At 35.4% G+C, this 12966-nt stretch overlaps 1 protein-coding gene across 3 annotated transcripts in view; it reads right to left on the reverse strand.

Moving 5' to 3' along the window:
- The window catches only part of PRDM2 (PR/SET domain 2), a 138737-nt gene that overhangs the window by 96182 nt on the left and 29589 nt on the right, over nucleotides 1-12966 (reverse strand). The window contains exon 3 of one of the 3 annotated variants that reach the window (XM_074218393.1): nucleotides 2356-2473. The exons of the other annotated variants lie outside the window; for them this stretch is intronic. Within the exon in view, the coding sequence (XP_074074494.1) occupies nucleotides 2356-2473 (118 nt within the window). The remainder of the gene's footprint in view (nucleotides 1-2355; nucleotides 2474-12966) is intronic. 3 annotated transcript variants of the gene reach the window in all.

Below are 12966 nucleotides of genomic sequence, written 5' to 3' on the forward strand. Positions count from 1 at the left end.
AGGGGAATTAAGAAGTACATGCATATAAATATAAAACACATACAAAGGGGAATGAAATAGCATCTGGAGGAAAAACTTTGTGTAGGAGGTACTACCTCAGTTGAGCATTGAAAGGAGTCAGAAATTTATTCTCAGAGGCAAAGGTGAGGCAAGAGAGGATTTCAGGTCTGAGGGATAGCCTGCTCAAAAGCCTAGAGACAGGTAAGATATGCTTTAGGCAGAAGCCGAAAAAAGATGACCTGAATTTCTTTTGTCACTTCTGTTTGAGGGATCTTTGACTAGGTCAAGGTCCATGGCAAGGCCAGAAAAGAAAGGGAAGGCCTAGGACCCTGGCTCAGCTCATGCTAATACACTGTATAATGACATTTCACAATTTGTGTGCCTAGCAATAGTATTGATTTGTTACATTATACTCTGATAATAAGTGCAGGAGAACACATTTTCATGTCATCTGAGGCAAGCTGGAATATATTGTCTTCTATTGGTTCTTCTTCCCTTGTTTCTGATGTTTATCTAAATTTTATATCAACACCATAGTCCCAACTGAAACTTATATCTGAATTACTCTTGCTACCTAGGTTAAAAGCAAATTTCAAAGAATTTAGGTAAAGGATGATTAGAATTTTGTTGGATAACTTGATAGCAAGTCAAACCAGAAGAGTTTTCAAGGATGAAATTCTGAAGCCACAAAGAGGAACCACTCAAATGAGAAGAAAAGAGGATGTTACCTAAAAGAAGGTAAAAGAGGTGAAGGAAGCTCACCAACCAACTCAGATTTTTTTTTAAATTTTATTTATTTAAGGCAATGAGGTTAAGTGACTTGCCCAGCTAGGCAATTATTAAGTGTCTGAGGTCAGATTTAAACTCAGAGCCTCCTGACTCCAGGGTTAGTGCTCTATTCATTGTGCCACCTAGCTGTCCCCCAACTCAGATTTTAAAAAGAAGATGGAGACAAGAGCAAGTAATTGAATATGGATACTAATCGGTGACATGGTGTGACAAGACCAGTGTGAGCTCAGGGCAGGTTCAGACAAATGAGGAAGGCAAAAGGAAATAAGAGCATATCATTTTTAGTTTTGTTGGGAATGAGGATCAAAGAAGGGATCAGCCCATGGAGGTGAGGGGTAAAGGGAGGAGGTATCACTGACAGAAAAGAGGGCCCACTGGGCTCTCCCCAAGTACTTCCTTCATTGTTACAAGAAATAGTGGATAAACTTGCTGAGCTACTTGCATTTTGATTTTTGAATGACTTCAGACAACATGAAATATTGCAGGTCTCAGAAGGGGACATGTCTCTCAATTTTGAGAAAAGAGAAGCAAATAGAATCTATAATCCATAGGTCAAGAGGTTTGACTGATTCCTGAAGAATTTCTAAAGCACATTATACAAATTTTAAATATGTATCAATATCTTTTTATAATGTATTTAATATAATTTATATTAAAAATTAATTTTATTTCCTTAATTTGCTCCTTCACTTTTTTCATAAAAAAGCTCACTCTCCCAGTCAGTTTCAATCCTCCTACCTGTACAAGTGATCTCCTCCAGGAGATTGCTCCACTGTCATCTCTACTTATCTTTAATCTCTCCCTGTAGTCTGGTTCAACCCTTCCTGTCCACAAACATATCCAGTTCTCCCCCATCTTGAAAGAACCCTCACTCAATGTAACCATTCCCACAGCTCTGAAATAGAACAGGGCCCAGACAGAATGTATGGGAACAACACTAGAAACTACTTCCAACACCATCACCATTAATTAATCAACTCTTTTTGCTAGTTGAATTCATCTAATTGTATTACTGACCTATTTTCCTTCCACTATCTTATCAAGAGAGTAAACTGTTTTGTTGCAATTCAGGAATTCTGGTTCTACCGAATTCCCCTGACCCATACTAGTCTATAAGCTTCTAATTGATCCAATTTTCTTGCGTTTAGGAAAAACCTGCCCTGTCTAATTCACAGGATAGTTATGATATTTATAAGTTATATTTATGACAGTATAGTGAAAATTGTAAGGAACTATAATGTGAATAGGCCATGATTACAATTTTAGATTTAAAGAGAAACTTTTAAAGTACTTTAACATAATCTTATTTTTAGGCAGCAACTACTCTGGTTCATTTTCTTCTTCTGTGAATTTTCAAAGTTTCCTGTCTCATTTTATTTCATTTTCAACTTGAGATGTAGGCTGCAAAGCTTAGTGCCACTGTTCCATCTATTTAAGTCAAAGAAGTCAAAGATATGTAGATAATTTCTTTTCCTTAAAATCTGAAAAATTAGATAACATTCTATGGTTACTTTTTTTTTTGACTAAATTCCTTGTCAAATGTTTCTTCCTAACTGCGACACTCACCAATCCGTGTCTTGTCAACAGCAGATGGAAAAAGCCTCACTTCCTCAGGAAGCCCTCGAAACACATGTTCAGGTACATCAGCCAGGGTCTCTGGGGCTTCCAAAGACTCAAGAGTATTCTACAAAGTGAAAAAATAGAAAGATCCTATCAGAAAAAAAAGTCAAATAGTTTAATCTATCTTTCTTTGAGCTGAATTAAGTAGAAAGTAAAAATATAAAAGATAATTCTGGAGCAGGTACCCCAAATAAAATAAGCTGGTTACCACTTTTTTGTTTATGGATCTCCAAATAGTCAACAAAAAGAGCTTTAATAATTTAATTACGGTTTTGTACCTTTATCTCAATCCATAGCACAGTGCCTGGTACATTGCAGAAGCTTAATATATGCTATCTGTATAAATAAATAGCCTATTCGATCAAACTGCCTTTCAGGCAGCCAGATATTACAAAAGTTCATTCTGAATTGTATTATCCAGAAGTCTTATGTCACACTTTTTAAAAATGGAAAGAAATAGGGGCGGCTGGGTGGCACAGTGGATAGAGCACCAGCCCTGGAGTCAGGAGTACCTGAGTTCAAATCCGACCTCAGACGCTTAATAATTACCTAGCTGTGTAGCCTTGGGCAAGCCACTTAACCCCATTGCCTTGCAAAAAAAAAAAAAAAAACAGAAAGAAATACACCACTTTAGTCTAACATAAACTTGATAAATAACTAAAGGCTTACAATTTAGCCACAATAATACTCAATTACACATTTTTTTCCATACTATAGAGGGCATCCTAGATAGAGATCAATCCTCAAATCAAGGAAGCCCTGGTGCAGGTCCAGCTCTGTCTCCTACTGCCATCACATAAGAGGCAAGTGACAACTCCTCAGTTCTCAGGCAAAAACCACCTCTTTGAAGACTATGTGTCAAATACCAAAAGGAAGAGGTGTCCCTGTTCTGTACATCACCTTCAAGTGCTGGAGACTTTAGAGGTAGAAAGGAATCTCCAATGGAGAAGGCAATAGCTGCTGAGGGGGAAGGAAAGGGTAAGATCCGGGCTGACTCTTCAAGGAAGTTAAGGAAGCTAAGAGGCAGAAATGAGAGGTCTGGCATTCCAGGCACTAGGGTCAGTCTGTGTGATAAAGCAAAGAGGTCACAGGATGGATCACAGAGTGTGTGTATGGGAGCAAAGTATATAGAGGACGAGTAAATGGGAGAATGGAGCAGATAATGAAGACTTCATCTCTTCTTGGAGCTAAGAGGGAAAATCACTGGAGAAGAGTATTTTAGGAAAATCATTTTGGCAGCTGAGTGCAGGATGGTTTAGTGAGTTGGGAGAAACTGGAAGTCAGAAGACTAGCAATGGTCCAGGTTAAAAAACAGTAATGAACTGCATTAGGATGGTGGCTAATGAGTAGAGAAAAGGGGAAACAAACAAGGGATGCTGTGGAAAGCTGAATTGAAAATATTTAGAAACAGAGAACAGAAGACAAGGAAGACTCTGACACTGCAAGCCTAGATGACTGAGAGTATGAATGGGAGTAACCTCAGCAGTAAGAGGGAAGCTCAGAAGTGGGTAGGGAGTAGTGGTGGAGATATTAAAGAACACCATTTTGAAATGTCTATAGGACTTTCCAGTGAAAGAGGACCAAGATGGTTGCTGATTGAGGATTGGACAGTTCAAATCCAGTCTCAGACATTTGATAATTACCTAGCTGTGTGGCCTTGGGCAAACCACTTAACCCCATTTGCCTTGCAAAAAAACCCTAAAAAATAAAATAAAATAAAGTAAAAGGCACACTAAAATATATCCACCACTACAGCTCCCACTGACCCTGTCCACCCTCCCACCCTCATCCATACTCCCACACTGATCAAAAACTTTAGGTCTTTTTAGGTAACCTGGTACAACATAAATAAGGAAACTAAAGTTTAGAAGGCTTAACTGACTTGCCCAAGATTACAAAAATAGCAGATCAAAATTCAAATGTCTTTTGACTACAAATCTAGAACTTTCACTGTACAACACTGTTCCCTCAAAAATAAGATTACATTCTTTTAAGTTAATAATTTACTACACCTGCCTAAAATAATCTGAATGAATTTTACATTTATTATTTTAAAAATGTAATTTATATAATATATTACATTTGTTTATATACTGTATTTAAATATATATATAATTATAAATTATCATAAAACTACCAATCAAATTGTGGGAGGCATTAAAAACAGGTGTGGCAAAATTTTATCACAAAAGCTTTATTAAAAAAAACACCAATTGCAGTTTATTGGTAGAAAATTATGAGGGAAATAAGCATTTCTCTAGCTGCTCCTGTAGGTTAGACAACAATGTGATGCTTTTTTTATCTGATCATTTAATAAGAAAATAACTTTAAACAAAAAAGGAAAACTCAATCAGGCACAACAGATATCTCAAAATTCTGAAAATGTTATTTTATGTCTGTTGCCATTGCACTGAAAAGGAAAAACATCAGTCAAGGATTTCTAAGGGAACCAATTCCATTAAGATGTAAATTGAGTAGATGGATTTGCACAAATGTACAATAAACAACCCTGAATATTCCACTTAAATGTTTCTTTTTTTTGGACTAGAAGAAACCCTGTCTTTAAAAAAAGCTACAAAATTCCCAAGGCTAGCTAGAAAACTAAGAACTGGTCCAGCAAGACACTACAATTATCACCCAAAGACCATCCCATCTCAACTTAGAGACAATAATCACCATAAACTTAGCAAACAGGTAATTAATTTTCTGATCCATAGCAACTCATAAAACTGAAGTTATGGAGAAGCTGAAATCATTATTAGTAAAGGGAAAACCCTCACTTTATCAAATTACTGGCGCATGATGTAAACATATGCCAAGAATAGGCAATTTCTCAATTTTTAAACTCTGAGTACTCAAATTTCTATCTACCAAGATATCATTTCAAAGAAAGAAAAACTCAAAACAATTTTATTTAAACTATAAAAGTCAAATCAAGAGACAAAACCTTATCGGCAACAGCCTACCTAGCTGGAGAAACATGAGATGGTTTATTTCCATGGAGGGATCGAATTATTGGATTTCATACTGGAATGAAATTCTTTCACTACCTAGATCAGCACCACATAAATGGCTAGGCATAAATCTGTGAGAAGTAGCCATATGGCACAGTGAACTGAGTATCAGTCCTGGAGTGAGAATGAGAAGACTCTCTTAACTGAGAGTCTTAACAAATCTGACCCCCAAAACTTACTAACTGTGACTCTGGGCAAGTCTCTTGACCCTGGTTGTAACAGTTCCTTATTTGCAAAATGAACTGAAGAAGGAAGTGACAAATCATTCCAATTTATTTGCCAAAAAAACTCCAAATGTGGCCCCTAAGAGACTGTCAACAATAACAAAAACCTGTAAAGTTATAGAATTTTTGAGCTGGAAGTGATTTCAGAAATTGCTTGGTTCACCCCCTCCCTTCATATTACAGACAAGAAGAAATAGAATTTCTATAGATTAAAAGACGATGTGCCCTAAGCACAGAAAGACAGACAAGGGAATAGGACCCAGTTCACCTAATTTTCCTTTTACCATAAATTAAACTCCCTATTCCTCTACTGAGAACACCTTCAAGTGCTCAAAAAAGAGAGAATTTATGCAATCTTCAGGATGAGGAACACTGAAGTAGAGATCCCAGTCTATTTCCCATGACTGAGAAGTATAATGAGAGCAGTTCACATTTCATGTAGCACTTTAAAAGTTTGTGAAATGCTTTGTACAAATTATTTCATCTAAGAATCTCAATATCAAAATAACCAGGAGAAAGGCAAGTTCAAACAACTCAAGTTCTCTCCCACACCAGTAAGCTGACCAAGTTGACCCTAAAAGAAAATCACCATTGTTGAAGAGTCTAAGGGAAGACAGGTACACTTTTACACTGTTGGAAGATCTGTGACTTGTATCAGTCTTTCTGGGAAATAAAAAATTATGCAAGAAAAGTGACTTCATTTCCTTACTCTTTTACCAGCATCTTATTACTGGATATATACCCAAAGGAGGTCAAATATGTAAGGAAAGGTAAATAGATAACCCAAAATATCTATAAGTCATTTTTGTGGAGAGAAAATGGGCATCCATGAGTTGGGGAAAGCTGTACGTAATTCAGTACATAAACATAAAAAATTAAAAATATGTGGAATTCATAGAAACATACAAGACTTGTATTAAGTAATGCAGAGTGAAAATAAAACAGAACCAAGAAAACAAACACCAAAATAATGCAAATGAAAAAAATTAGATACAAGAAGTCAAATTGTGAGTACTTTTGTTTTCTGTCTTAACACCAAATAAAACAGGCATTTCTGTAGATCAGAAATGGAAGGTTGTCCATGAAACTGCAGTTCTCCACAGTGGACAGTGCAGCTTTCCTTCCAAAGATATAACAAAGTCAACCTTACTTTCAAAGTAATCTTGCTTGTATCTAATTCTTTCTGACCCTTCCTCATTACTATGCTTTTTATAAATAAACTACTTCAATTACCCTCCTCTCTTCCTCTTTCTTTTTATTGTGGGGGGGGGAGAAAATTAGGAAGATGGGGGACACTACTCTATACCAAACTTTTCTTCCCACCTTCAAACTTGGGTTTTTATTTTTATATTCCTCTCTCACATATCCAAAATTTAAAAAATAAGAAAATAAAATGTTTATAACAAATAGGCAGTGTCAAGCAAAACAAATTCCAATGTTGGCTACATTTTCATTCTGCACAAAGAATTCATTACCTATGTCAAAAGCTAAGTAGTATCTTCATATTATTGCTTTGGATTTATGGATTGGTCATTGTGTTGAAGTCTTTCAAAAAAAATTTATTTCATATACACAGACACACACACACACATATACACACACACATAGATAGATAGTTCTACTAACTTCAAGTGTTTCTGAAACCCTCCATTCATCCTCTACCCCCTCCCCACCCCCCCAGGGCCACCACTACCACCTTCCCCTCTTCCTAACTTCCCAAACAAGAGTACCATCATCCTCCTACACATCCAGGCTCTAAAATATCTATTCTGCAAGAAGTCTTTCTTAGTCATCCAAGTGCCTTCCCTGGGATACTAGTTCCAAATTATCTGCTCTGGCTAGAAACTCAGAGGGTCTTGTGCTTCCAGACTGAGTCTTTTGTGAATACAAACTAGGCCATCTGTTGCCTCTATTCCTAACTAGCTTTTAATTACTGAATGGCTGTTGCCTTAGACAAACCAAGACCTGGGAAATAATTTTAGCTTAAAAAGACTAAGGTCATCTATTAGACAAGCATCCTGACCTTTGTCTTGCCACTGGCCTCTGATGATTCTGAAGGAGAGAGTGGGGCTGATGACTGCACAGTTCTATTGCACTTCAATTCACTTGCAAGTCAAGACATGGCCCTCCTGATGTCGTTGGTCCTCTTCAAAAGAGGAAAGGACAAGCAACAACAATGTAACTTATATTCAGTGTTAACATGTTGTCTCACTAGCTGATCCTGAAGAACATAGGCTATTTTTTGCCTTTCTCTGGATCCCCGGAGCTATTAATTAACACAAGCCCAGGCACATAGTAAGGGCTTAATAAAGCCTAGCTGACTGACAAAGCTATTCTGTTACATAATTTATTTTAGCAATTTCCCAATCGATGGGCACCCACTAAGTTCCCTGGTATTTGATATTACCAAAAAAAAGCTGCTATAAGTATTTTTGCACACTCCTTTCCTCTTTTAAAAAAAAAAAAAAAAGCTCTTTGGGGGCCAGGCCTAGCATAGCTTAGTGACTTTAGAGGCATCATTCAAACCAATTTTCAAAACAGACAGTTCCACCAACAAGGCAGTAAACTAAAGTGTTCATATTTTCTCTCAGCCTCTCCAAAAATTTTAATTTTTCTTTGCTGTCCTCTTTACTAATGTGATGGGTGCAAGATAGAATCTAAAAGTTGCTTTAATTGACGTTTCTCTAATAGCAATTTGGAGCAATTTTTCATGTCAGTTTGATGGCTTGTGTTTTTTTTCTTACAAAACCACAAAACAACCTTTGAATATTTATTGATCTATTATGGAATGGTTCTTTTTCTTATAAATTCAAATCTATTTCTTATTGATTTTGTCAGAAAAACTCACTTCCTCATTTTTCTTTTCATTTTTGTTTATGCAATTAATTTTCAAATTTTTATTTATGGGGCAGCTAGGTGGCGTGGTGGATAAAGCACCGGCCTTGGAGTCAGGAGTACCTGGATTCAAATCCAACCTCAGACACTTAATAATTACCTAGCTGTGTGGCCTTGGGCAAGCCACTTAACCCCATTGCCTTGAAAAAAAAAAATTATTTAATCAAAATGTTCTATTTTATTTTCTGTGATCCTCTCTGGTGTTTGTTTGTCAATGAATGATCTCTAAATCATAGACTCAAAAGGTAATTTCTTCTTTTGTTCCTCTAATTGGTTCATAATGTCATTCTTTATGTTAAGTCACATATTCATATGAAACTTAAATTAATAAATGATATGAGATGTTATCTACTTTCTGGCAGATTAGTTTACAGTCTTCCAAGAAATTTCTGTTAAATTATAAATTCTTGCCCAAGGAGATGGGATCTTTGAGTTTATTATGCAGAAAATTATGTTATGTACAGTTTGCAGTAGGCAGTCAATGGGGCAAGACTCAGTTTAAAGTATAATTGGGAAATATTTAGCAAAATACCTTATGTCACAGAAAACATTACTTTGTGGCTTTCTAAGTCAGTATTCAGTCCAGGGACTTTTTTTTTTTTAGGTTTTGTTTTGGTTTTTTTTGCAAGGCAATGGAGTTAAGTGGCTTGCCCAGGACCATACAGCTGGGTAATTTTTAAGTGTCTGAGGCCACATTTGAACTCAGGTCCTCCTGACTCCAGGGCCGGTGCTCTATCCACTCTGCCACCTAGCCGCCCCCAGGGACTCATTTCTATTTGAGTTAGACAACACTGGTGTACATAATCTCTTCCATTTATCAACCTCTATTAACCAGGACTAATTCATTTTAGTGTTTATTGCTTTGTAGTATCCTACGTTCTGCTATGACAACTTTTAACTTTTTCTTTTTCCATTCCATCTCAAAATTTTTTACCTTCTGTTCCACTAAATGAATTTTGTTATTTTTTCTTGCCCTGTAAAATGATCCTTTGATAGTTTAAATTGTAAGGCATTGAATAAATAATTTTAGGCAGCACAGCACTGTCATTTTTATTATATTTCTTAGCATATTCATGAGAAAGTACTATTTCTCTAATTATTTAGATTTATATATTTCTCTACTATATATATTTTATAGCTTTTTCATAGTTTCTATATTTTTCTTGTAGGTAGACTCTCAAGTATTTATACATTCTACAGCTATTTTGAATGAAATTCTCTTTTTCTCTTCTGTTTGATTTGCTGGTAATATAGAGAATGTCTACTTACTAATAAAAGCAAATATTTACATTCATTCTTTAAAATAATCTCAACTTGATCCTCATAAGTCACATAAATAGGTACAATTTATTCTCTTCATTTTATAGATAAGGAAACTGAGCCCAGATAGGTTATAGATAAGGAAACTTGCCCATAGTCATAAATTAAGAGTCTGAGCAAGATTTAAATTCAGGTCTCCCTGACTCCAAATGTAAAACATTACTACTGTGCCATTTAGTTGCCTCTTTTACCATTTCAATTCGTTTTTTGGTAATCTATCATACTATTTGTAAGAAGTGATAGCTTTGTTTCCTCTTTACATATTCCCTCTTTCCTTTCCTTGCTGAACGGCTATAACTCATTTGTTATTATCCCATGACCATTCATACAATGAGAAAAAGCTCTTCATTAAACATCTGAATAAGTTCCATTCTAGTACTGGACCCTTCCAATTTCCCCCCACCCCCACCCAATCACCATCTTGAAGAAAATATATTTTAACGAAAGGAAATGAGGCAGAGGGTAAAGTGTATTCTACTTAAACTCAAAAAATTCTGGAGCAACTGGTAGTCTGGGGCCTCCTAAAGCTATGACCAAATAAGTCACCAATAATAACTATAATTTTGCCCTCATATAACCTTGGTTATGTAATCCACAAAGGATGTGATTTGGATAGCAAAAGCCTAGTAAGTGTCAAATAGCCACACTTTCTCCAAAAGCTCCTTAACTCTTCCATATATGAAGTAGTTCTATTTTGAAAATTAACAAACCACTTCTCATCAAATATTCTGACAAGTTAATTGGACTGCTCACCCCAAATTTCCAAATCCACAGTAGACCTGAGTAAGTAATCAACAGGAACTTGACACTAGATTTCATTTAAAAGTAAAAATTTGGGATAATGACCCTACTTTTAAAGTACATGGGAGTTCAAGATTTGAATATTGAGTTTGCTCAACATTAGGAATTCTGTACCTGAGAATTCCCAATTCCAATGAAATTAGAGAGCCAGTCCCTATCCCTTAACAATTCAAAATATAAAAGAAAACATTAATAAAGAACAATTCCAGTGAAAATACTAAATAGGCTGATCTCTAAACTATTTGGAATATACTCCAAAAGTTATTAAACTATGTATACCCTTTGATCCACCTATACCAGTACTAAACCATACCCTCAAAGAAGAAATAGGAAAAGGATCTACATGTTCAGAATTGTTTAAGGTTTCCTCATTAACTGAAAAATAGCCAAACATATTGTGGTATACGAGTGAATAATGGAATATTACTGAAACAATGGTAGATTTAGAGAAATCTGGGAAAATCAGTATGACCTGATGTACAATGTAGTGAACTGAACCAGAAAAATAATATATACTCTGAATACAATATTTTAAAGAAAAACAACTTACACAACTCTGAATGTGTACCTTCTAACAAAAAGGCAATGGAGGAATCGGAGGTGCAAATAAGATACTTTTACACATGGTCTATGTGTGGATTTATTTTGCTTTATAACATTTGTTACAAGAAAAGGGTTTTTGTTGACTAGCAAAAATGATGCCCCTAAAAGGGAAAATGTCCTTAAAGCAATTTTGAAATGCACAGAAAAGGACAGAAAGATACTGAAAGGAAACAAAGAAAAGGACAATTATGAAATTTATTACTGAATTTATATTTTTAAAAAAAAGCTGTAGGTAGGCGAATTGCAGTTCCATATACGGAACAGCCTCTTTTTCTGTTTTTTGTATAAATGTTTATATGTCTTTGACAATTTCAGAATAAATTTGTCACAAAAATCATTCTCCAGTTGCTTACTTTACATATCTTTAACTAGACTGAAAATTCAAGTGCAGATGAAGAAACTTCTAATTTTTCTATCTTCCACTACAGAAACAAGTACAAAGAAGTCCTAAATAAATGCTTATAAAAAATTAATTGTTGACTGTGTGATGATCAAGTAGGATGGACTTGCTCTTCTCAAAGGATATAATCAAAGACAATTCTAAAGGACTTGTGATGGGAAATACTATCCCCACCCAGAGAAGGAACTATGGAGTCTGAATGCAGACAAAAGCTTACTATTTTCAATTTTTAAAATTTGTTTTATATTTTTCCCCCTCTCATGGCTTTTTCCCCCTTTTATTCTGATTTTTCTTTCACAATATGATTAATATGAGAATATGTTTAACTTAGTTATACATGTTTAACCTATATTGGAATGCTCTCTGTCAAGGGGAGTAGAGGAAGAAAGAGTGGGAGGAAGAAAAATGTAGAATTTAAAACCTTACAAAAAATGATTATTGAAATTTATTTTTACATGAAGCCAAAACATAAATAAATGCATATAAAAATTAATTGAACTCAGTATATTATATGTTCACTGTTCTCAATGATCTTCTAAAAAATGGTTGTTTCTAAAACATTACTAATACTATCCATTTTAATGGATTAACAGATTTAATTTAATGGATTAAATATTTAATATTTACCATTCTAAGAAATAATTTTTTCCAAAAGTCCAAGTCAAAGAATTCCCCAAATCATCAAAAAATAAAAAAATCAAGAAATCTTACCGTAAAATTCCTCAAAAATGCTTAAACCTAGTCATTATATTGCTTGAGGAGAGTCTAAATATAATCACAAGAGGTAGTGAGAGGCATTTCAGTGGATAGAAAACTAGACATGGAGCAGGAAAGCATCCAAATCATACCTCTGATTCATACATATCTAGCAGTATAACCCTGGGCAAATCACTTAAGCATCTGCTTGCCTCAATTTCCTCATTTGTAAAAATACAGATTCTGACAGGTGTACCTGTTCTCTGTCTTCCTTTAGCTGGACATAAGGATATGCACAATTCAGTATTATGGAAGGGGGCATAGTTCCTGATGTGTGGCATTCAGAAGTCAACGTACTTCAAATCTTAACACATTGCAGAAACACTAGCTCTCACTTCCACTGCTAAGTCCTACAGAAATTCTGTTCTAATGCCTAAATCATGGTGGATGGGAAGGACCCTGGAGGCTCAAAGACTGGGCCAGGGCAGGATTAGCAAGTCCTACAGAGTAGAAGAATGTGACCACACAGGCTTGATGGCAGGTATACCCTCTTTATATCACAATTTATTAAGGGACTGTGAAATACAGCAAATAACCCCATGGA

The sequence above is a fragment of the Macrotis lagotis genome, chromosome 1 (genome assembly GCF_037893015.1).
Source record: "Macrotis lagotis isolate mMagLag1 chromosome 1, bilby.v1.9.chrom.fasta, whole genome shotgun sequence".
NCBI classification, from domain to species: Eukaryota; Metazoa; Chordata; class Mammalia; order Peramelemorphia; family Peramelidae; genus Macrotis; species Macrotis lagotis.